The sequence below is a fragment of the Scyliorhinus canicula genome, chromosome 14, assembly GCF_902713615.1.
Source record: "Scyliorhinus canicula chromosome 14, sScyCan1.1, whole genome shotgun sequence".
Classification (NCBI taxonomy): domain Eukaryota; kingdom Metazoa; phylum Chordata; class Chondrichthyes; order Carcharhiniformes; family Scyliorhinidae; genus Scyliorhinus; species Scyliorhinus canicula.
In genome coordinates, this window is record NC_052159.1 from 99,632,709 (window position 1) to 99,659,690 (window position 26,982).

Sequence of the window (26,982 nt, forward strand, 5' to 3'; positions counted from 1 at the left end):
ATTTTTAAGGCAGAGCTAGACAGGTTGTGGATTACCGGGGGGTGAAAGATTATAGGGGTAGGCAGGAGTGTTGAGTTGAGGTTACAATTAGATCAACCATGATTTTATTGAATGGCGGAGCAAGATTGAGGTGCGGTTGGTTCCTAATTTGTATATTCATATGACTGCTGGCTATTCACCCTCCCCCTTCAGAATGCTCTACAGCCAGTGACTAGGAAAGCAGCACAATATCTTGGATTCAGGTCTGAGGCCACAGAAATACCTATCTATTCCCCAAACTATTGAATTACCTATCACTAGGAGTCTTCCTGGTATCCCCTTGTACAACTGAGCCACCCGTGGTGCCATGGATCTCGGCTCTGGCTGCACACCCCAAATGAACCATCACTCTCACCAGAATTCAGAACAGAATGCTGTTTGGAGAGTGGAATGTATTCAGAGGATACCTGCCCCATCTGGTTGCTATTTTGACCGTCCAATGGTCACCCAATCCCTCCCAAGCTGTGAGGTGACATGACATTTATAAGTGTGCAATGACGCCAACTGCCGCTCAAGTTCCAAAATCTGGATCTCAAGCTGCTGAAACCGATGACAATTCCTGCGCAAATGGTTATCCAGAACATGGGAACATGACCGAGAGTTCCCACATCACACAGGATGTGCACACTCGATGATGGGGAGTCCTGTAATTATACGATTTATTAACTGATAACCTTGTTACTGCAGATAAACCTTGTTATCGGTAATACACCTTACCAATACTAATAAAACTTAGTACTATTAATAAAGCTTGCTGTTAAACCCCAACAACACTTAGTGCACCTGACCAGTGGTAATAAAGCTTACTTAAGAATAAAAGATGAGACTCACCGGCTACTCAAATAACTAATAGTTAATATTTTTGAGATCAATTTAGACTACCCAATTATTTTTTTTCAAAGAAGGGGCAATTTAACGTGGCCCATTCACCTACCCTACACATCTTTGGGTTGTGATGGCGAGACCCATACAGACACGGGGAGAATGTGTAAACTCCACATGGACAGTGACCCGGGATCGATCCCAGGCACTCAGTGCTCTGAGGCAGCAGTGCTAACCACTGTGCCATTGCCCAATAGTTAATATTTTTTACATTTTCTACACCCCTAGTTGTTTAGACTTAGTTCCTAAGCAGCAATACTCACCAGCCATTCTTATGACTTTCCTGTGACGTCACTGTTCATTGTGTTTTCAAACTCAGGGAACTCCTGCTCCTGTCCACCTCTCTCCCAAAGGCAAGTGCTCTTGATGTTGCTCGTTGACTTTATTTATCCACTCCTGGCTGTGGTCACCCCCAGGTTTGCCTCTCTCCCCCAATTGGAAGTACTCTAGATCTCGCTTCTCAATTTATATTTATCCACGCTTGGCTGTTTTCCTCCTAAAGGTCTGCCTAAGGCAAGTGCTGGTCTTTTTTTCACAATCGCTTTGCGTTTTTGTTCTATAATTTTCAACATTTTCATCATAACATCTCACAATCTGAGTTCTAATCAAAACAAACCAAATGTTTCCATATCTTTCTCCGAATAAATCTGCTTTGGACTGTCCTCTTTAGATCCTTTGCAGACTGTGCCGCCCTATACTGCACATAATATTCTATCTGTGGTTTTGCCTTTCCCATTAGAATTGTTATTACCCCGGACATAGCGACGCATCGACTAATCATGGGGGGGGGGGACTTCAACTGTGTACAGGACCCAAAGACGGACAGATCAAACCCCAAAACGGGGAAAACCTCAAACATGGCAAGGGAACTCGGTCACTTTATGGAGCAGATGGGAGCTGTGGACCCCTGGAGGTTCGCCCACCCGGGGGAGAAAGAATTCTCCTTCTCCCCAGTACACAACGTGTTCTCCAGAATTGACTTCTTTGTGGTGGGGAAAACGGTGCTTCCAGGGATAGACAAGGTGGAATACTCCGCAATTGTGATATCAGACCACGCCCCACACTACATGGACGTGCGGCTGGAGACGGGAAGGGCCCAGCGCCCCACATGGAGGTTGGACGGTGCCTTATTAGCTGACAAGGCCTTCAGCGAAAGGATAGCGCGGGCCATAGCGGAGTACACGGAGAACAACCAAAACGGAGAGGTATCATCCTCCACGTTCTGGGAAGCGCTTAAGGCCGTAATAAGAGGGGAAATCATTGCCTTCAAAGCGCAAAGAGATAGGGAGGAAAGGGTGGCTGGGCAGAAGCTGGTCGACTCCATACTGGAGGTAGACCGTAAATACTCCGAGGCCCCGACCGTGGAGCTCCTGGCGGAGAGAAAAGAACTACAAAGGAACTTTGACCTGCTCTCCACCAGGAAAGCAGTGCACCAACTCCGCCAGGCGCGCGGGACCCTGTACGAACACGGAGACAAAGCCAGCCGCCTGTTGGCACACCAGCTGAGAAAGCAGGCAGCCACCAGAGAAATTGGGCAAATCAGGGGTACCAGAGGCATGTTGGAAACAGAACCAGAGAGGATTAACAAAACCTTCAAGGCCTTCTACCAAGAGCTGTACACCTCAGAGCCCCCAACGGGGAAGGCTGGGATGAACCGGTTCCTTGATGGACTGGTCATACCAGTCGTGGGAGAGGGAAGGAAACGGGACCTGGAAGCACCACTAGCACTGGGAGAGATCATGGACAGTATCAGCTCCATGCAGACGGGGAAGGCGCTAGGACCGGACGGATTCCCGGCGGACTTCTCCAAAAAATTTGCGACAGCGCACCTGCGGGAGATGTTCACAGACTCGCTGGCTAGGGGCACACTGCCACCCACGTTAGCACAGGCCTCAATCTCGCTGATACCTAAGAAAGACAAAGACCCAACGGAATGTGGGTCATACAGACCCATATCTCTGCTGAACGCAGACGCCAAAATACTGGCCAAAATCCTAGCCAAAAGGCTAGAAGACTGTGTACCTGAGGTGGTCACAGAGGACCAGACGGGCTTCGTCAAAGGTAGACAGCTCACCTCGAACATCAGGCACCTGCTGAACGTAATAATGACCCCCTCCGGGGAGAGAACACAAGAGGTGATCGTCTCCCTGGACGCAGAAAAGGCCTTCGACAGAGTCGAATGGAAATACCTCATAGAGGTACTGGAGCGGTTCGGGCTTGGAACAGGGTTCACCGCGTGGGTAAAACTCCTATACAACGCCCCCATGGCGAGTGTACGGACCAACAATACCAACTCCCAATACTTCCAGCTGCACAGGGGCACCAGACAAGGATGCCCACTGTCCCCACTGCTGTTCGCACTAGCAATCGAACTGCTAGCAATTGCGCTCAGGGCAGCAAAAAATTGGAGGGGGATCCGAAGGGGAGGCAGAGAGCACAGAGTCTCACTCTATGCAGACGATCTGCTCCTCTACATCTCGGACCCACAAAGCAGCATGGACGGAATCATCGCGCTCCTGAAAGAGTTTGGAGCCTTCTCGGGCTACAAACTCAACATGAGCAAAAGCGAGATCTTCCCAGTACACCAGCAAGGGGGGGGGGGGGGGCAGCACTAAAGGGGCTGCCGTTCAAACAAGCCCGACATAAATTCCGCTACCTGGGGATCCAAATAGCCCATGACTGGAAAGGGATCCACAAATGGAACCTCACCAGCCTGGCGGAGGAAGTAAAAAAGGACCTGCAAAGATGGAACACACTCCCACTCTCCCTCACAGGAAGAGTCCAGATGATCAAAATGAACGTATTGCCCAGGTTCCTCTTCCTGTTTAGATCCATTCCGATCTACATCCCCAAGGCCTTCTTCATAGCGCTGGACAAACTTATCATGGCGTTCGTATGGGGGGGTAAAAATGCTAGGATCCCAAAGAAGGTCCTACAGAAAACAAAATCCAGGGGGGGGGCTAGCCCTCCCGAATCTACAATTCTACCACTGGGCGGCAACAGCCGAGCGAGTAAGGGGATGGATCCAGGAGCCAGAAGCCGAGTGGGTGCGTGCGGAGGAGGCCTCCTGCATGGGGACCTCCCTCCGGGCCCTCGCCACGGCAGCACTCCCATCCCCACCCAAAAAACACTCCAGCAGCCCAGTGGTGACAGCCACCCTCCAATCCTGGAACCAACTGCGGCAGCAATTTGGCCTGAACAAAATGTCGGACAAGGCTCCCATCTGCAACAACCATAGGTTCAAACCAGCACTGACTGACGCCACCTTCAAAAGGTGGAGACAGGACGGGGGGACACTGACAGTCAGGGACCTATACACGGACGACAGGATCGCAACACTGGACGAACTGACAGAGAAATTTCAGCTAGCTGGGGGGAACGAGCTACGGTACCTGCAGCTCAAAAACTTCCTACGAAAGGAGACAAGGACGTACCCACAACCGCCACGACAGACACTACTGGAAGACCTACTGGACGCAAGTATCCTAGAGAAAGGGAACTGTAGTGACATGTATGACCGACTGGTAGATAGGGACGACACCGTATTGGACGCAACAAGGAAATGGGAGGACGACCTGGGGATGGAGATAGGGTGGGGACTCTGGAGCGAAGCACTGCATAGGGTCAACTCCACCTCCACGTGCGCAAGGCTCAGCCTGACGCAACTAAAAGTGGTACATAGAGCCCACTTAACAAGAAACCGTATGAGTAGGTTCTTCCCGGAGGTTGAGGACAGATGTGAGCGGTGCCAAAGAGGCCCGGCCAACCACGCCCACATGTTCTGGTCTTGCCCCAGACTTGTGGAGTACTGGACAGCCTTCTTCGAGGCTATGTCCAAAGTGGTGGGGGTGAGGGTGGAGCCATGCCCGATAGTGGCGGTCTTCGGGGTTTCAGACCAGCCAGATCTATTCCTGGGGAGGAGGGCGGACGCCCTTGCCTTTGCCTCCCTGATCGCCCGCCGTAGAATCCTGTTTGGCTGGCGGTCAACAGCACCGCCCAGAGCTGCAGACTGGCTGTCCGACCTCTCGGATTCTCTCCAAATGGAGAAAATCAAATTCGCCATCCGAGGGTCGGACGACGGCTTCCACAGAACGTGGGAGCCATTCATGCAATTGCTCCGGGACCTGTTTGTGGCCAACGTACAAGAGGAAGAATAGTCGGGGCAAGGTAGCCGGCGGGGAGGGGGGGGGGGGGGGGGGCTACGGGCTCGTTACGGGGGTTTGATGGCTAGCTAAGGCCCAAAACCAAACTAAATAAATGCCAATAAACATGTTGGGGAATGTAAAATATGTATGCCGGCGAAGAGGGGGAGGCCACAGTTATTACTACGAAGATGCTCACCTGTAAATATATATGTTAATTTTTGCGTGTTTTTTTTTCTCTCTCTAACAATTTGTAATTTGTTCAATATAAAACATGAAAACTGAATAAAAAACATTTATAAAAAAAAAGAATTGTTATTACCTCTTAGGTTTTTAAAACCTAGAATCCATTAGCTGCTTTTTTTTTAAAAAAGGTGCTGCCTTCATACCCAAATCCTTCTGCTCTTTTACACCACTGAGCCTGTTACAAACCTTAATTTTATTTAAGTTTGTGATACAGTCTATCACTGACCTGATATCATGGACAGAAACATTAGGAAAGTTCCCCTCGATGACCAAGGGCAATGAGACCAATTTCACTACCACTGCTTAGCCTGCTCAGCATAGATCAAGGATTAAACCTGCAACTATCCTGGTCTGCATCATTCAGCTATTCACTACTTTAACTAGCTAAGCTATTAAGGAGTGTTATTGACAAAACTTTTAATAACAAAAGGTAGGAAATATTTGCCTAGTAAGTGATGCAGGTTTCTTACATGGTTCTGTATTGAGTGCCACTTCTGGTAATGCAAACTCTTCGTCCAAAGTAGAAAACAGCTATGGCACCCAAAGCCAACGCAATACCACCTACAAAACTTCCAATATCAAAGTGTGAAACGATAGGCAAGGCAGCCGTAGTTATATCAGCACCTGAAAAAGGAGAAAGTAATAATGTGGATGATTGATAGAAATGGAAATGTTTATCTTAGTGAACAATCCAATAATTATATGGCTGATCATAAAGCAAACACAAAGTGACTGGGATCAATAAATCCAGCTTGTGCAGAATACTACAGCACAACTTCAAGATCCCCTTCTAGAGGCTGCTGTCAGTCTTGGAATAAAATGCTACTGTAATAGTTTTTACTCTCTAGTTTATTATTTAAAAAGGGTTGTGTACCCATTGAATTATACTAAATTTCTAATTATCCTAAAAGGTAGATTATGATCTGGAAATTACGCTATGCACTGCCTGTTTCCAGCAATAATAGCTCCAGTGTGGATGTGGCATGGTAGTACAGTGGTTAGCGCTGTTGCTTCACAACACCAGGGTTCCAGGTTCAATTCCCGACTTGGGTCATTGTCTGTGTGGAGTCTGCACACTCTCCCCGTGTCTGCGTGGGTTTATTCCGGGTGCTCCGGTTTCCTCCCACAAGTCCCCAGAAACGTGCTTGTTAGGTGAATTGAACATTCTGAATTCTCCCTCAGTGTACCCGAACAAGTGCCCGAGTGTGGCAAATAGGGGATTTTCACAGTAAATTCATTGCAGTGTTAATGTAAGTCTACTTGTGACATGAATAAAAATTATATTTTATTATTAGCGAAGAAAGCAAAGACACATTCTTAACTGAAACTGTACTACCCCCATCATATTAAGAAAGGACTAGAAAAAAATTGTTTATTATCTATTCCTGAAGCAAACTCTAATATAAACAGCCGAACTCATGAAGCTCACTCTTCAAGACTGGTTTGCTGAGGCAGTGGCGGAGTAAACCGTGGCCACCAATCAATAAGTTTCTGATATATACTTGCCTGAATGTGGTGTTGGCAGTAGTTGAACTGCTCCTCTCAATCCTATATTTAAAAGAAAACAGGCCCCTTTCCCCTCCAGCCCCAGGCTTCGATCTCTCTCGTAACCTCCAATCCTTTCCCCTGCCAGTGTTTGATAGAGGTGGCCTGATCTTCCTTCACTCATCTCCTGTAATCTCTTCTTGCTTTACTTGCTTGGGGAGCCTAATTCACCTCGTCCCACCACACTCAAGTCTAGCATGTGTTTTAAAAAATAAATTTAGAGTACCCAATTATTCTTTTCCAATTAAGGGACAATTTAGCATGGCCAATCCACCTACCCTGCACAGCTTTGGGTTGTGGGGGTGAGACCCAAGCAGGCACAGGGAGAAAGTGCAAACTCCACACAGACAGAGACCTGGGTCCAGGATCGAACCCAGGTCCACAGCGTCGTAGGTAGCAGGGCTAACCAGTATGCCACCGTGCGGCCTCATCTAGCAAGTATTTAACAATTATCACTGCATCCGAATTCAAACCTGGTTAGAAATGCTGAACACAGATCTATTCAGTAGGATTAACTCAAACAAGTTGTTTCATTTCCTCCCCTCATCCTACAATTCCCCAACAATTTTTTAGCTCTCAGTTAAATGAAAATCAGAGGAATAATTTTGGATATAGAACATAGAACGATACAGCGCAGTACAGGCCCTTCGGCCCTCGATGTTGCACCGACATGGAAAAAACCTAAAGGCCATCTAACCTACACTATGCCCTTATCATCCATATGCTTATCCAATAAACTTTTAAATGCCCTCAATGTTGGTGAGTTCACTACTGTTGCAGGTAGGGCATTCCACGGCCTCACCACTCTTTGCGTAAAAAACCCACCTCTGACCTCTGTCCGATATCTATTACCCCTCAATTTAAGGCTATGTCCCCTCGTGCTAGCCACCTCCATCCGCGGGAGAAGGCTCTCGCTGTCCACCCTATCTAACCCTCTGATCATTTTGTATGCCTCTATTAAGTCACCTCTTAACCTTCTTCTCGCTAACGAAAACAACCTCAAGTCCATCAGCCTTTCCTCATAAGATTTTCCCTCCATACCAGGCAACATCCTGGTAAATCTCCTCTGCACCCGTTCCAAAGCTTCCACGTCCTTCCTATAATGAGGCGACCAGAACTGTACGCAATACTCCAAATGCGGCCGTACTAGAGTTTTGTACAACTACAACATGACCTCATGGCTCCGGATCTCAATCCCTCTACCAATAAAGGCCAACACACCATAGGCCTTCTTCACAACCCTATCAACCTGGGTGGCAACTTTCAGGGATCTATGTACATGGACACCGAGATCCCTCTGCTCATCCACACTACCAAGAATTTTACCATTAGCCAAATATTCCGCATTCCTGTTATTCTTTCCAAAGTGAATCACCTCACACTTCTCCACATTAAACTCCATTTGCCACCTCTCAGCCCAGCTCTGCAGCTTATCTATGTCCCTCTGTAACCTGCAACATCCTTCCGCACTGTCTACAACTCCACCGACTTTAGTGTCGTCTGCAAATTTACTCACCCATCCTTCTGCGCCCTCCTCTAGGTCATTTATAAAAATGACAAACAGCAACGGCCCCAGAACAGATCCTTGTGGTACACCACTCGTAACTGAACTCCATTCTGAACATTTCCCATCAACTACCACTCTCTGTCTTCTTTCAACTAGCCAATTTCTGATCCACATCTCTAAATCACCCTCAATCCCCAGCCTCCGTATTTTCTGCAATAGCCGACCGTGGGGAACCTTATCAAACGCTTTACTGAAATCCATATACACCACATCAACTGCTCTACCCTCGTCTACCTGTTCAGTCACCTTCTCAAAGAACTCGATAAGGTTTGTGAGGCATGACCTACCCTTCACAAAACCATGCGGACTATCCCTAATCATATTATTCCTATCTAGATGATTATAAATCGTATCTTTTATAATCCTCTCCAAGACTTTACCCACCACAGACGTTAGGCTCACCGGCCTATAGTTACCGGGGTTATCTCTACTCTCCTTCTTGAACAAAGGGACCTCCAGTCCTCTGGCACTATTCCTGTAGCCAATGATGACCTAAAAATCAAAGCCAAAGGCTCAGCAATCTCTTCCCTGACTTCCCAGAGAATCCTAGGATAAATCCCCTCAGGCCCCGGGGACTTATCTATTTTCACCTTGTCCAGAATTGCCAACACTTCTTCCCTACGCACCTCAATGCCATCTATTCTAATAGCCTGGGTCTCAGCATTCTCCTCCACAATATTATCTTTTTCCTGAGTGAATACTGACGAAAAGTATTCATTTAGTATCTCGCTTATCTCCTCAGCCTCCACACACAACTTCCCACCACTGTCCTTGACTGGCCCTACTCTTACCCTAGTCATTCTTTTATTCCTGACATACCTATAGAAACCTTTGGGTTTTCCTTGATCCTACCTGCCAAAGACTTCTCATGTCCCCTCCTTGCTCGTCTTAGCTCTCTCTTTAGATCCTTCCTCGCTTCCTTGTAACTATCAAGCGCCCCAACTGAAACTTCACGCCTCATCTTCACATAGGCCTCCTTCTTCCTCTTAACAAGAGATTCCACTTCTTTGGTAAACCACGGTTCCCTCGCTCGACCCCTTCCTCCCTGCCTGACTGGTACGTACTTATCAAGAACATGCAATAGCTGTTCCTTGAACAAGCTCCACATATCCAGTGTGCCCAACCCTTGCAGCCTACTTCTCCAACCTACACATCCTAAGTCATGTCTAATGGCATCATAATTGCCCTTCCCCCAGCTATAACTCTTGCCCTGCGGGGTATACTTATCCCTTTCCATCACTAACGTAAAGTCACCGAATTGTGGTCACTGTTTCCAAAGTGCTCACCTACCTCCAGATCTAACACCTGGCCTGGTTCATTACCCAAAACCAAATCCAATGTGGCCTCGCCTCTTGTTGGCCTGTCAACATATTGTGTCAGGAAACCCTCCTGCACACATTGTACAAAGAACGACCCATCTAATGTACTCGAACTATAACTTTTCCAGTTAATATTTGGAAAGTTAAAGTCTCCCATAACAACTACCCTGTTACTTTCGCTCTTTTCCAGAATCATCTTCGCCATCCTTTCCTCTACATCCCTAGAACTATTAGGTGGCCTATAGAAAACTCCCAACAGGGTGACCTCTCCTTTCCTGTTTCTAACCTCAGCCCATACTACCTCGGAAGAAGAGTCCCGATCTAGCATCCTTTCCGCCACCGTAATACTGTCCTTGACTAGCAGCGCCACACCTCCCCCTCTTTTTCCCCCTTTTCTGAGCTTACTAAAACACCTAAACCCCGGAACCTGCAACAACCATTCCTGTCCCTGCTCTATCCATGTCTCTGAAATGGCCACAACATCGAAGTCCCAGGTACCAACCCATGCTGCCAGTTCCCCTACCTTATTTCGTATACTCCTGGCATTGAAGTAGACACACTTCAAACCACCTACCTGAACACTGGCACCCTCCTGCGAAGTCAAATCTGTGCTCCTGACCTCTATACTCTCAATCTCCCATACCCCAAAACTACAATCCAGGTTCCCATGCCCCTGCTGAATTAGTTTAAACCCCCCCAAAGAGCACTAACAAATGAGCAATGATATAATGAGCAAAACTCAATGTTAAAATCGGTAGCAATAACTTTTAAATGTATTATATGATCATACACTAATTAGACAAAGAAATATAGATTAACCCTAAAATCCATCCTCTTTAAAGGTACATACTTGTATTATTCGCAGTAGTTGCTGTGATAGTGGTTCTAATGCTTTTTCCAGATTTGGTAGTTGCTGACCTACTGGTTAAATGCACCGTTGTGGTGTTCTCAGTATTGGTGGTTGTACGCATAATTGCTGTGGTGTTTTGAGATTGAATGATTGTTTGCAGAGTTGTTGGGATAGAAGTAGCTAGTAGCAGAAAGAAAAAAAACAAATCAATGGATCATAAATGGATTGCACAGAAAGACATCCTTCAGGCATTATAGAATATACACATCAATATAATACATATTAGAAACTGACCCAGAAGTAGCTGAAGTATTAAATACTGCAAATAATTGTGCCCAGAGAAATTTATAAGTAACTCAAAAGTAATTTTAAAATAAAATAAAAGTTCCTGAGGACATGTGAGGACTAGCCAGTAACATTAGGAATGATAGTAAAAGTTTCTTTAAATACATTAAAAACAAACGGGAGGCAAAAGTAGACATTGGGCCGCTCCAAAATGACGCTGGTAATCTAGTGATGGGAGACAAGGAAATAGCTGGGGAACTTGATAAGTACTTTGCGTCAGTCTTCACAGTAGAAGACATGAGTAATATCCCAACAATTCAGGAAAGTCATGGGGCAGAGTTGAATATGGTTGCCATCACAAAGGAAAAAGTGCTAGAGAAACTAAAAGGTCTGAAAATTGATAAATCTCCGGGCCCAGATGGGCTACATCCTAGAGTTCTAAAGGAGATAGCTGAAGAAATAGTGGAGGCGTTAGTTATGATCTTTCAAAAGTCACTGGAATCAGGGAAAGTCCCAGAGGATTGGAAAATCGCTGTTGTAACCCCCCTGTTCAAGAAGGGAACAAGAAAAAAGATGGAAAATTATAGGCCAATTAGCCTAACCTCGGTTGTTGGCAAAATTCTAGAATCCATCGTTAAGGATGAGATTTCTAAATTCTTGGAAGTGCAGGGTCGGATTAGGACAAGTCAGCATGGATTTAGTAAGGGGAGGTCGTGCCTGACAAACCTGTTAAACGAGTTCTTTGAAGAGATAACAAATAGGTTAGACCAAGGAGAGCCAATGGATGTTATCTATCTTGACTTCCAAAAGGCCTTTGACAAGGTGCCTCATGGGAGACTGCTGAGCAAAATAAGGGCCCATGGTATTCGAGGCAAGGTACTAACATGGATTGACGATTGGCTGTCAGACAGAAGGCAGAGAGTTGGGATAAAAGGTTCTTTTTCGGAATGGCAACCGGTGACAAGTGGTATCCCGCAGGGTTCAGTGTTGGGGCCACAGCTGTTCTCTTTATATATTAACGATCTAGATGACGGGACTGGGGGCATTCTGGCCAAGTTTGCCGATGATACAAAGATAGGTGGAGGGTTTAGACAGATTAGGAGAATGGTCCAAGAAGTGGCTGATGAAATTCAACGTGGGCAAGTGCGAGGTCTTGCACTTTGGAAAAAAGAATAGAGGCATGGACTATTTTCTAAACGGTGACAAAATTCATAATGCTAAAGTGCAAAGGGACTTGGGAGTCCTAGTCCAGGATTCTCTAAAGGTAAACTTGCAGGTTGAGTCCGTAATTAAGAAAGCAAATGTAATGTTGTCATTTATCTCAAGAGGCTTGGAATATAAAAGCAGGGATGTACTTCTGAGGCTTTATAAAGCACTAGTTAGGCCCCATTTAGAATACTGTGAGCAATTTTGGGCCCCACACCTCAGGAAGGACATACTGGCAGTGGAGCGGGTCCAGCGGAGATTCACACGGATGATCCCAGGAATGGTAGGCCTAACATACGATGAACGTCTGAGGATCGTGGGATTATATTCTTTGGCGTTTAGGAGGTTGAGGGGAGATCTAATAGAAACTTACAAGATAATGAATGGCTTGGATAGGATGGACGTAGGGAAGTTGTTTCCATTAGCAGGGGAGACTAGGACGCGGGGGCACAGCCTTAGAATAAAAGGGAGTCACTTTAGAACAGAGATGAGGAGAAATCTCTTCAGCCAGAGAGTGGTAGGTCTGTGGAATTCATTGCCACAGAGGGCGGTGGAGGCCGGGACGTTGAGTGTCTTTAAGACAGAAATTGATAAATTCTTGATTTCTCGAGGAATTAAGGGCTATGGGGAGAGAGCGGGTAAATGGAGTTGAAATCAACCATGATTGAATGGTGGAGTGGACTCGATGGGCTGAATGGCCTTACTTCCGCTCCTATGTCTTATGGTCTTATGTTTACAAAATATCCTTTTTTTTTAAACCAATTTAGAGCACCCAATTCGTTTTTCCCAATTAAGGGACAATTTAGCGTGGTCAATCCACCTACACAGCACATCTTTGGGTTGTGGGAGACCCACATAGACACGGAGAGAACGTGCAAACTACAGATGGACAGAAACCAGGATCGAACCCGGGTCCTCGGCGCCGTGATGCAGCAGTGCTAACCACTGCACAACCGTGCCGCCCTTACAAAATGTCTTTAAATTTGAATCTTGTTGCAATATATCTCTGGCCAAACACGAGTCCGATTTAGAACAGTTGAAAATTGATAGCGATTTTTTCCAATCTTCTCATACTTTGTCAACTACTACTTGATAATTGGCAGTGGGATAAGAGAAGAAATACAGTGGGAGAGAAAAAGAGAGGAAGAAGGAAAACCAGAAGTGAGCAAAATGCTGGAAAACCCAAATTCTTTTGAACTGAAGAATTTCAAAATTATTGAGTATTGTACAGAAAATAAATTTGCTATGGTGACCTGCTCAGGCACTGGGAACCCCATCACATATTTACAGTACTCTTTTGTTCCATGTGGTTTGCATTTCAATTTGGCGTAACATGAAGGAACAGTCAGCTTTTGTGGTTAAATTTGGCCTGACCTATGCGGGCTAATAAAATAATGATCACCCAGCGTGCTAAAATCACTTCAACAGGTAGCCAACAGACACGGACCACATGTAGGCACCAAATAAAACATCCTTGATACTTCAGGAATAGTAAACATACATATTTAGAGCACAAATAAATGATATAAATAACTTTGCCACCTTTAAAAGGCTTTGGTTTCTATACTGCATGGAAGATAAAGATTTTAATACTTTCAACACCAAAACTGGAATCAAGTATGACAGGATAAGGCTCAGGGCACCTCCTTCCATTTCAAATGGAAATTGTGGCTTCAGACTAATCTTGGAACTAATCCATTCCATTAGAAAGCATCTACTAGCCAGGGACTCCTGCGGACTCTGCCAGTAGGTGAGTGGCTGCATCAACTGCCGATGGCCTTTTCCTGTCAGTGGAAAACAACAGAATGAATGCCCTGAATGGCTCAGTGATTAATGCAGTATGTGGCATGACAATGAGCCACACAGACCAGAATAAAGGTCTCAGGTCTGATGTCCAGACAGAATGGTTGTCGGTCCCTGCAATCTGCTTTAAAATATTCCAGATCTAGAGACCCGTGACTATTTATATCTTGATTGAAACTGCAGCATGGATAGGTAAGGTCAGATTGGTATTTATGGAATTATCCTGCATTATTACATATCTCACTTGGTTATTTTGGCAAAGACAACAGTAGTAAAGACTAGTACGACCCAGATTAGATCCCACCAATAGTTATGATACTGGACCGAAACTCCAATATTTTATTTTAACTTTGTATGACTGTGAGGAAAGGATATGTTGCTCCAGGAATGATTTCTCAACTAGGGATAGGGTAGATTAAAACTTTATTACTAACACAGTGTTAAAATCTTTAACATCACACCCGAAAATAGCTTGCAATGACCCCTTAAACAATACTACTCAACAAAGTGAATACTGTTATGGGCCAGGTTTAGAGAACCCCAAAGTGTATCATGGAGTTCACCTGACCCACAACTTTTAATCGATTGAGGTATGGGGAGCACACGGCCCACTCTACAGGTGTGGTATAGCAGAAATGGAAAGTATTTTTTAAAGCAAAACCATGTTTATTCTATGAACTCAAGTTAACCTTTTTAAAACATAGTGAACATCTTAGCAGCCATTAAGTCAAATACAACCCCCAAAGAATACAACACTAAGTAATCAGTAAGCTGTCCTTTTAACATCTAGAAGACTTTAGAAAAAAAACTTTTAAACAGAAGCACATCAGGTTAAAGTCACTACTGAGAGCAGTTGTTAGTTTTAAATCACCAAAGGATCCATTTACAGTTTTTAGATTAGAGAGAGAGACTCTAATACACCTTCTGGCTGTGACTGCAGCTATCCAGCTCTGAAACCGAAACTAAAACACACCCTGCAACAAACAACCTAAAATGAAAGTAAAAAGCTGACAGCCAGCCCAGCTCCACCCACTCTGACATCACTGCAGTAATAAACTCCCATTTCTTAAAGGTACTCTCATTACAGATATTTACATACACACCCATTTATAAACACACATTTCTTAAAGGTTCTCACATGACACCTCCCTCCCCCCCCCCCCCAAGAAAAAAAAAATCAACTTCAAGATAGTTTCATTTTTCACCATCCTTTAAGAAATGCACACAGTAAATATACTTTTTAGTTTGAAAAAAAAACAACACACGCAAACAGGTACAACAATACAGCCCATTTTTTGTTTTTCCTCCAACTGGAATCCTTCAAGAAGGTCTCTGCACAATCCGTCCATTTCTCTACGCCTCGGCATTTTTCTTTAAAGTCAGATACTTTAGTTCAATCTAATCACAGAGTCCCTTGTAATTCTCCAACACAGGAGCATTGGTTATCACAGCTTTCAGGCCGTCAAATGCTTGTTGAAAGTCCGCTGTCCACTGAAATTTTCGACATTTCTTCAGCAAGCCCATCAGTGGAGCAACTACGCTACAAAAACTTTTCACCAATGTTCGATCAAATCCACTTATGCCAAGAAATCGCATTATTTCCCTTCGTCTCGAGGGTATCGGAAACTCAGAAATTGACTTGGGCTTTCCCAAATTCACTTTTGGCGAGGTTTATCACCAAACCCGCCTCCTGAAGTTGATCGAATAACTCCATCAGATGTTTTAAATGTTCTTTCCATGTCTGGCTGAAAATTATCAGGTCGATGTATACCACACAATTGGATAACCCTGAAACAACTTTCTTAGTTAACCGTTGAAATGTGGTTGGGGCGTTTTTCATGCCAAATGGCATAACTTTGAATTGATATATACCACTGGAATCACAAAAGCTGAAATCTCCTTTGCCTTTTCGGATAAAGGTACCTGCCAGTAACCTTTAAGCAAATCCAGTTTGGAAATAAAAGTGGATTGTCCCATTTTCTTATTGTAATCCTCCAAATGTGGGATAGGATAAGAGTCCATTCTTGTCACTGCATTAACCTTTCTATAGTCCACACACAACTGTTGGGTACCGTCCGGTTTTAGTACCATCACTATGGGTGAGCTCCATTGGCTGCAACCCACTTCAATTATGCCATTTTTAAGTATACTCTCAATCTTTGTTAACCTGTGCCAATTTTAAAGGGATAAGTCTATATGGATGTTGTTTGATTGGAACAGCATTTCCCACATCTACATCATGTATAGCCATTTAGTACTTCCCAATTTATCTCCACAAACTTGCCCATGTGATATCAATAACTCTTTCAGGTCAGTCCGTTTTTCCCAATTTATCCCAATTTTTTTAAGAACATGCTCGTTTTCCAATTTAATTTGAGGTATGTCAAATTCACAGTCATCTGAATTTGGTTTATCACTTTTGAGTTAGAATCATTAAAACCTCCTTTTCTCTCCTTCCCTTTCAAAGTACCTTTTAAGCATATTCACATGACACACTCGGTGAGTCTTCCTTCTATCTAGTGTTTTTACCACATAATTCACCTCACAATTTCCTTTCAATCTGATAAGATCCACAGAACCTAGCTTTTAAAGGTTCACCAACCACTGGTAACAATACTAAAACTTTATCTCCACTAGCAAAACTATGAACTTTGGATTTCTTGTCCGCTATCCGTTCCATCACATTTTGGGCAACTTTTAAATGTTGTCCAGCCAATTCACCTGCTCTATTTAATCATTCCCTAAAATTTGACACGGAATTCAATAATGTAATTTCAGATTTCTCACTCACCAATTTTTCCTTAATCAATTTAAGTGGCCCACTACCTCATGACCAAAAATTAGTTAAGAGGACTGAATTTGGTTGACTCATTAGGTGCATCCCTACTTGCAAACAGTACAAATGGAATCCCTTTATCCCAATCCTATGGATAATCTTGACAATAAGCCCTCAACATTGTCTTTAATGTCTGATGCCATCTTTCTAACGCACCCTGCGATTCTGGATGGTACATAGTTGATTTAAATTGTTTTATTCCTAAGCTATCCATAACTTCTTTGAATAACCTAGAGGTAAAATTTGATCCTTGATCCGATTGTATTTCTGTGGGTAGTTCATATCTAGTAAAGAATTTAAGTAACTCCTCCACAATCTTTTTAGCTGTAATATTACGTACTGGAATGGCCTCTGGAAACCTAGTACACACATCCATTACAGTCAAAAGATATTGATTCCCACTTTTTGTTTTAGGAACCGGTCCTACAATCAATTAGGACTCTTGTGGGTTCCTCAAATGCTGGAATGGGTATTAAGGGCGCTGGTTTTATCACTGCATGAGGTTTCCCTGGCACTTGACGTGTGTGACATGATTGACAAAATTTAACTACATCTTTATGTAGTCCAGGCCAATAAAAATGTTTTTGGATTTTAGCTCGAGTTTTCCTTATTCCCAAATGACCGCCCACTGGTACCTCATGTGCAACTCGCAACACCTCCTTTCTATACCTTACTGGCAATACTACTTGATGAATTTTTGCCCACTTTTCATCCGCCTGCATATGTCAAGATCTCCATTTTCTCATCAAGACATCACTTTTATGGTAATAACATTCTGGTATACACTCCGATTTCGCTTCCCTATATGCTTTCTGATACATCCATTTTATTTCTATATCTTTCTGTTGTAATTCCGCCAATTTTCCTGAACTAAAAATATCCACCTCATCCTCCACCTGTTCTTGTTCTTTTTCAACCATCTGATCAAAAATAGTTTCTGATAACTGCACTTCAACTTCACTCTTTCATTTCTCCTCGTCTTGACCTGTGACTTTGCGACCTTGTTAATACACAATTCCGACAAATCGTAGGATATTCGTCCTACAACACTTCAGTTGTCCGATTTTCCACTGGCTTATCAACTACATTAGGCATCACTCCCACCTGCGATCCAGCTATATCATTACCCAAGATAAACTGTATTCCTGGACAAGATAGTTTCTCTATTACTCCTACTACCACTTCACAACTCTTCACTGGACTTTCCAACCTTACCTTATATAATGGAAAACTACTCCTCTCGCCCCGAATTCCACATATTACCACCTTTTCTGGCAATATTCTTCCCAAACTACATAACTCCTCATCTCTTACCATGAAAGATTGACTAGCTCCCGTATCTCTTAAAATTGTGACTTCTTTACCTGCTCCTCTTGATACACATGAGTAAACTTTACCCACACAAGTAAATTCTTTAAAGAGATCTGTCACCTTCTTATCAATCATCTCTTGATCAGGCTGTACAATCATTTGCACCTCCTTCACTTCACTTGGGCTTTCCTTTACCACTTTAACAAACCCCACTGTCTTATCCTGTTTATCACATCAGCCTTCCCAGTGCTTTTCTAAAACCAAAAACACTGACTTTACATGGCCTAGTTTATTACCGAGCAAACATTTGAAACTTTTCATTTCTTTTCCGTCCTGGATTTCTTTTTTAGTCTGAGGTACACTCTCCTTATTATCTCCTATCAGATCACCTTTACCGTTGCCACTTGAGTATTTCTCATGTTCCTAGTTTCTATCCCTCGCAGGCTGAAGCTGATGTCGGAAACCAAACTTTGATTTATGAACTAATTCATTATCATCTGCCATTTCTGCTGCTAATCTCGCAGTTTTAACCCTCTGCTCTTCCACATGAGTTCTCGCTACATCAGGAATTGAACTTTTAAACTCCTCCAAAAGTATGATTTCTCTGAGAGCCTCATACGTTTGATCTATTTTCAAAGCCCTTATCCACCTATCAAAATTACTGTTTGATCCTTTCAAACTCCATTCTTTCCTTAAATTTTTAAACCTTTGTCTGTAGGCTTCAGGCACTAGTTCATATGCATCTAAGGTGGATTTTTTCAACTCCTCATACATTCCAGATACCTCCTCCGGTAGTGATACAAACACTTCACTAGCCCTACCTATCAGCTTTGTTTGATTCAGCAATACCCACACGTCCTGTGGCCATTTCATTTGTTTAGCTACCTTCTCAAATGAAATGAAAAAGGCTTCTACCTCCTTCTCATCAAACCTTGGCAATGCTTGGACATATTCAAATAGATCCCCACCAAGCCTTCGACTATGACGCTCTTTCTCACTATCCTCATCACTATCATCCAACTGTACGTTTCCCTTTACGCCTGCCAATTTGAACTGACTGCCATGTTTCATGGCCATTTTCTGAAGTTCAAACTCTCTCTCTTTATCTTTTACCCTGATCTGTATTGGTTCTTTTTCCTCTCTATCTCTTTTGTATTCAAGCTGGTTTAATTCTTTCTCATGTTTCATTTGTTTAATTTGTAACTGAAGTTTTGCCATTTCCAACGAGTCAAACTGTATCTCAGGCAACTTTAAATGCTTAGCCACTGCCATAATTACCTCTCCTTTTCGTATTTTGTCAGGTAATGTTAACTGCAATGTTTTTGCCAAATTTACTAGTCTGCTTTTAGTCTCTGTCCGCAAGGTACTGCGTGTGACCGTCTCCACCCCCAAAAACTTCTGAGACTCTGGAAGAGCCATTGTCCACAACACACTCCCTACATAAACTAGAATACCACACCTGAAAAGCAAGCACACAATATGCTCACCCCTCTCTGTCTTTAAGTTCACTAAGCCAATCCAATAGATAGATTTTTATCCCCCTTGAGCCCCCAATTTGTTATGGGCCAGGGTTTAGAGAACCCCAAAGTGTATCATGGAGTTCACCTGACGCACAACTTTTAATAGATTGTGGTATGGGGAGCACATGGCCCACTCTACAGGTGTGGTATAGCAGAAATGGAAAAGTATTTTATAAAGCAAAACAATGTTTATTCTATGAACTCAAGTTAACCCTTTTAAAACATAGTGAACATCTTAGCAACCATTAATTCAAATACAACCCCCAAAGAATACAACACTAGAACATAGAACAGTACAGCACAGAACAGGCCCTTCGGCCCCCGATGTTGTGCCGAGCCATGATCACCCTACTCAAACCCACGTATCTACCCTATACCCGTAACCCAACAACCCCCCCCCCCTTAACCTTACTTTTAGGGCACTACGGGCAATTTAGCATGGGCAATCCACCTAACCCGCACATCTTTGGACTGTGGGAGGAAACCGGAGCACCCGGAGGAAACCCACGCACACACGGGGAGGACGTGCAGACTCCGCACAGACAGTGACCCAGCCGGGAATCGAATCTGGGACCCTGGAGCTGTGAAGCATTTATGCTAACCACCATGCTACCGTGCTGCCCTAAGTAATCAGTAAGCTGTCCTTTTAACATCAAAAACCTTTAAACAGAAGCACATCAGGTTAAAGTCACTACTGAGAGCAGTTGTTAGTTTTAAATCACCAAAGGATCCATTTACAGTTTTTAGATTACAGAGAGAGACTCTAATACACCTTCTGGCTGTGACTGCAGCTATCCAGCTCTGAAAACGAAACTAAAACACTCCCTGCAACAAACAGGCTAAAGCAAAAGTAAAAAGCTGACAGCCAGCCCAGCTCCACTCACTCTGACATTACTGCAGTAATAAACACCCATTTCTTAAAGGTACTCTCACTACAGATATTTATATATCTGTACCCACTACACCCATTTATAAACACCCATTTCTTGAAGGTACTCTCATGACAATACAGTACTCTTACTTGGCATCTGTATTCCCACTTAAACAACAAGAAAATAGACCATCTCACGTCCTAAATACCAGTGGAACAGAAGAATGCCTGCTTTACAGTTATTCTTTGAGAAAGAGATCTCTTGACATTGCTTTACAGAACACATCTGACTCCGGTCTGAATCCCTGCAGAGCCCGCGCTGAATGTCTTCAAAAGCTGTTTGAACTTGCTTATTTCAGCTCCTCCTTGTCCTTGCACAGGTCTTCGTTACTTTGACAGTTAATCTCTTTTAACTAACCTACAGGGAGAACAACTGTATTACTTGGTCTCAGCTTCAGCCAGAATCGGAACTGAAACTGAAAAATGCTTTTCGAAAAGCTCTGATTGATGCCTTAACTTCATCCAGCAGTGACATTTCCACACCAAGCTGAAAACCAATTCGTCCCAATTACCCCCCTCAATCAAAAGAAAATTGCATTTCGCACAAGCTTTTTACAATGCTTAGCTGCACTGCCTCCTAAAAGCTGTGTTGTCTTTCAAACCAAGATTTAAAAAAAAAAAACACTGGAGCGGTTTGGGCTCAGAGCAGGATTCACCGCCTGGGTGAAACTCCTGAACAGTGCTCCCAAGGCGAGCGTGCGGCCCAACACCATCAGCTCTAAATTCTTCCAGCTGCACAGGGGCACAAGGCAGGGATGCCCGCTGTCCCTGCTCCTATTCGAACCACTGGGATCGCCTTCAGAATGGTGAAAAATTGAGGGGGATCCAGAGAGGGGGCAGAGAGCACAGAGTCTCACTCTATGCAGATGACCTGCTCCTCTACGTCGCGGATCCCCAAAGCAGCATGGAGGGGATCATTAAGCACCTGGAAGAGTTTGGAGCCTTCAAGGGGGAGGGACAGAGCTGGAGATACTGCTGTTTAAACTTGCCTAAAACAAATTCCGCCATCTGGGATCCAAATTTAGGTGGAAGGGGTGGCGGAAGAGCATGCAATTGAAGGGGCAGGATTCCCTTCGGGTTTCCATCTGCCCCGACCACCCAGTGATTTTAAACTGGGGCGAGGAAACGCCTCAGGTGGAAAGTCCACCCTTGCACAATTGAGGCTCTTAAGTGGCCAAATATTGGCCACTTGAAGGCTGTTTCACACTACCCTCACTTTTTAGGCTGCTGGGAAGATTGAACTTCCATGGGCGCGTCTGAACAGGAACCAGCTGGATCTCAAATAGGAAGGCACCTTCATCGGAAGCCCCCTATGTAGCAGTGGGAAGCCAGATCCCACAATCTGAAAAAAATGGGCAACAGTGTAGGGAGTGACATATTAGCATTGATAAAGGATTAGTTAAGAAGAAGCAGAGAGTAGGAATAAATGCGTTTTTCAGGTTGGCAAGCTGTAACTAGTGCAGTGTCACAGGGATCAGTGCTGGGGCCTTAACCTGTCACAATCTAATGCGTGGAAACTAAATTTTCCAATGACACCAAGATAAGTAGGAAAGTAAATTGTCAAGAGGAGGTAGGGAGTCTGCAAAGGGATATAGATTGGTTAAGTGATTCGGCCAAAGTTTGGCAGACGGGAATATAACGTGGGAAAATGGAAGAATAGAAAAGCAATACCATTTCAATGAAGAGAGATTGCAGAACTCTGGTACAGCGGGATCTGGGTGTCCTGGTAGATGAATTATAAAAGCTAGTAGCAGATGCAATAAATGATGAGAAAGGCAAATGGAACTCTGGTATTTGCTGCAAGGAGAATGGAATATAAAAGTGAGGTTTTACTGAGGTTGTAATGGGCCTTGGCGAGACCATATCTGGGCACTAGGTATAGTTTGGTCCCCTTATTTGAAACAGGATATATTGTGTTAGATGCAGTTCAGAGAAGGTTTCTTGACTCATTCCTGGGATGAAGGTATTATCCTATTGGTTGGTTTCTCATTTGAAACATCCAAGATCCTGGGGAGACTTGACAAGGTGGATACCAGGAGGATGTTTCCTCCTGTGGGGAACTAGAACAATGGGACACAGGGCTAGATTTAACGACCACTCTGCACATGTTTTTCGGAGGCGGAGGCAGCCCAACAACAGGATCCTATCGACCCCACCATTGTCAATCGCTGGGAAACCCATGCGCTGGCGTAGGACCAGAATTTCCCGCCGGCATGAAAAGCCGGTAAATCTGCCCACAGTTTAAGACTATGAGGTTCAGTTTTTAAGACAGAGATGAGGAGAATTGTTTGCTCTCAAGAGGGTTGTTTGTCTGTGGAATTTTGGCATGCAATCTTTTACACAATCTCTCAGGTACCCAGTCACACCAACAAAACACTACTGCTCCACAGATTGTATTCAGGTATCAGCAACTTTAGGATTACTTCAATGTCTGGCTTCTCACCAGCTAACTCCTCAGGTCTGCATCTCACAGTTGTGTCTTTAACTGGGATCCCCTCAATTTCTAACTTCAGTGAACAGTACCTTGTTCAACTTCCTGTTGTTTGTCCCCTTGATTTCACTCTTTCTGGATTCCTCTTTTCATTCCCTGATTTCTGGAACATTCTGTTCTTTAGCTCCTGGGATTGGCTTTCTGCCCCGTACTCTGTTGTCCTGCCTGTCCTGGCAACTTCTGTGAAAAACACCCTGCTTCCAGACTGAAAACAATTGCTTCTGCTTTTCATTGTGGGCCTCTGGTTGCTGAGCAACAGCTTAGTTTTTAAAAAAAGGCATGTAATTGTTTTTACATCGTAAACGCTTAATTACAATGCAAGCAAAGTTTAAAGTGAAATAAGCATGTAAGCGTCTTATTTTAATATGAAGGTAACTGAAGTTTTCACCCTTAGCTCACAAATTAATCTTAAGCTTATACCTTATTTCTTATAACAATACAAATATACATTATTTAAAATATAGTTTCCTAACATCTTGTTGAGAAATTACTGAATCTACCATTTACTACGCTGTTACTTATGCACACAAGCCTTTTCATCTATTAGAAAGAAAATAAATATTACAGTCGTTCACTGCAAAACAAAAAATCATAAGTTTTATCCTCAGGAGTCGCAGCAAATATCTAAGTGGGTAAAAGGTGAATAATTTTATATGCATACATTAATCATAAAAGGTCTTATGCTTTTTTGCTTACCATTTGTTGCTTGGCTTGAATTATCTGTCCTTGAATCTAGAACATAAAAAGAAAAAAGGTATGCATAAATAATTTTAATTTGATATGATATAGTAATACAATGTACAGCACTGAGGTGTTGATACACTAATTTAATTAGTCATGCCTCCCCACTTCTGTTGAATTACCTGTTCACTGGGCACAATTATCCCTGGATACTCAATAACATGTCCTAATGGTAACAAAATGCCAGCCCATCCAAGTTGCAGTTTGTATGTAATCGCTGAAGAAACATGAACTCCACGGCAAAATAGCTGGCCCATTGAAAATAGTCAGAGGGTGGTCCAGACATTTTTAACAGCCATACCTCCTTTATATATGGCCAGAAGGTTGGCAGCTAGAAAGCAGTGAAAATTCAAAAGGTCTAGACCAGGGGTGGGCAAACTTTTCCGTGCAAGGGCCACATTCAGAAATTCACAATTCACAAAGGGCCGCATAGTATATTAAGTAAAATAATTACTTCACCCGGTTATGATTCTGGGCGCCTCATATAGAACATAGAACAGTACAGCACAGAACAGGCCCTCGACGTTGTGCCGAGCAATGATCACCCTACTCAAGTCAATGTATCCACCCTATACCAGTAAGTAACCCCGCAGAAGTACCTTTGGCAGGCTGCATGCGGCCCACGGCCCGTAGTTTGCCCACCCCTGGTCTAGACACTGTCACCCATATCCAAGGTAAGCACAAAGAAAGGATGGGTGAATTGTTGAGGGGGACTTAGTCTAGATAGGAGATACCTGCATACCCCTGGCAAAGCCCAGAAAAATAGTCCTGTTCTTCCTATTAGTTCCGAAAGGGGAGTTTTAATTTAATTTTTTTAATTTAATCTTAAATTGTTTTAGCTCGGTTGTTACCGTTAGGGCAGCTCTTGCAGACAAGTCCTTTCCCACAAGTTGAAAATGCCATAAAGATCCTTTAATGTAGCAGGACCCCAATTTGCACACATACATACATATAAAACACTTCAGATTTAGCATTATACTACAGACCTGAAAAATAACATGAGTAAAAGTCCGAGCCAAGTGGGAACAGATTAATTACCCATCTTCCCAGCTTTGGCAGGCTATAGACGAGTGGATATACAAAAAGCTGCACACCAACAATATACAACCTTCTATATTAATTTGCTTACAATTCTGCGACGTTTAAAATCAAATTCATATGAATTAATTAAGGAATTGGTCAGTTTGTTATATCCGCAGAATTTCTTTGATTTTGGAAACAATGATAGTTGTTTTTATTTTCTTAAATAACTAACTACTTCCTTGTCGGACATCCCTGCAGTTAAGAAAAAACCCTCTAATTACAGTATGGTATAATCGCATAATTAATTTACTTTAAAATTCATTTTCAATGTCTTCTTAGACTAGATTTCTTGTCAATGCAATATTTAATTATATTTCCTGTATCTTGAGACAATTCACTTTTAAAGAAATCCTAGACTTTAGTGCTTAATCAAAATGTGATTATTTTGTTATTACTGAAGGTACAAAAGAAAAGTTAAAAACTTGATATTCTTTATCACATTATTTCTATGGGCGCGATTTTATGGAAAAATTTCGAAGTGTGATTTTGGACACGCTTGGCGGGGTGTTTCTCAATGGCTGCGTTGGCGAGATCGCGGCCAGTATTTAACGGCACTTAGTGCTGGAAATAAGCCCCCACGATATGGCAGGACACAGATCTGCTTCTCGTTTTGGGGATGCTGCCTGGACAGGCTTCTAGCCGTCATCGAAGTAAGGCAGGACATCCTGTTCCCCCGAGGGGGTCGGACCAACTTAAATGATTGTTGGCTGCTGTCTCTTATGTTGCTGGCGCTTCTAGAATTCAGGTACACTGTTCAGGCTTCAAGGTTTGATCGAATTGTGATTCAATAATCATCTTCTGAGACATGGCATGTGTACGAGAAGCCACTTAAGTAACAAAGATTTGAAAATCATCCATCTAACATTCCACATATCGCACTAGACATTATATACCATGGGGCTGGTTTAGCACACTGAGCTAAATCGCTGGCATATAAAGCAGACCAGGGCAGGCCAGCAGCACGGTTCAATTCCCGTCGGAATGTGGCGACTAGGCGCTTTTCACAGTAACTTCATTGAAGCCTACTCGTGACAATAAGCGATTTTCATTTTCATTTCATTTGTCACCGTTATTGGCACCAGTACAATACAGTAAGAAGTCTGACAACACCAGGTTAAAGTCCAACAGGTTTGTTTTGAATCACTAGCTTTCGGAGCACAGCTTCCCTGGGTGAATCCTGAGCTGTGTTCCGAAAGCTAGTGATTCAAAACAAACCTGCTGGACTTTAACCTGGCGTTGTAAGACTTCTTACTGTCCTCACCCCAGTCCAACACCGGTATCTCCACATCATGAATACAATACAGGACAGAGAACACCCCATCCCTTCTCCAGCACTGTAATTTGCTGGGGTCCAAGCCGTAGAAGTGAGAGATGTCGCAGCAGACAAGCACACAGCCGCCAAGCAAAAGAGCAATGCAATGCCAACGGTACAAAAATATCTCAAACCCCCCCCCCCCCCCCCCTTACAGTGGACCTGCATCAGTGGAAAGCCGCTTGGAAACCAACCACTGGAAGGTCTCACCGATCTGGAGCACAGCGGAGGAGGGAGAGAGAGCGAAAAGCACCTCCTCCTCTCTAGCACTAGCAGTGTCTTCCAGCGGCTCCTAGGCTACGGAGGCAGGAGGGGCTGTGACTGGCAAAAAGATAATCCGCAGTTACATGATATCCATCGTACAATTCCCCCCCAACCCCGTCAAACATAGACCAAACTCAGTGCAAAAGGAAACCAAGAAACACCAGCAACTAACACGCCTCCCATAACAGGAATAGCAGATGGCTACTGAACATAAAGTCACTGGTAGGTAGTCCATTAAAGTGTCCTGATGAAACCTCAGGATTGCACAGTCGAGCCGGGCTGTCCCTCTTCTTGCAGTATCGATGTCTGATCTTCCATCACCACCCTGTCCTAGGACCGGGCCACAGGAGGCATTAACAGATGATCCACAAGTCCGGAACAAAGTACACAGTCAAGACACAAAACAGGCCTTTAAAAACAACCACAGATTGCTCGAGCAAGCCATCCTGCATCCTCAGCCTGGTAGTAGGCCAGCCAAAATCCTCCCTTCGCTGCGCTCCAGATAAAAGGACCTGGAATACCTGACTGTGAAGTGCCGCCAATATTATATTCCACATAAGTTCACTTCAGCATTAGCTATCCCTGATTCTTGGCTATCTGGCTATTCTT

At 43.8% G+C, this 26,982-nt stretch overlaps 1 protein-coding gene across 4 annotated transcripts in view; it reads right to left on the minus strand.

The window, feature by feature from the left end:
- tmem123 (transmembrane protein 123) overlaps nucleotides 1–26,982 on the minus strand; it is a 135,864-nt gene that overhangs the window by 93,743 nt on the left and 15,139 nt on the right. For all 4 annotated transcript variants that reach the window (XM_038817790.1, XM_038817791.1, XM_038817789.1 and 1 more), the window contains exons 2-4: nucleotides 23,670–23,705; nucleotides 10,591–10,770; nucleotides 5,780–5,933 (exon numbers count right to left, since the gene is read on the minus strand). In XM_038817790.1, the coding sequence (XP_038673718.1) occupies nucleotides 5,780–5,933; nucleotides 10,591–10,770; nucleotides 23,670–23,705 (370 nt within the window). The remainder of the gene's footprint in view (nucleotides 1–5,779; nucleotides 5,934–10,590; nucleotides 10,771–23,669; nucleotides 23,706–26,982) is intronic.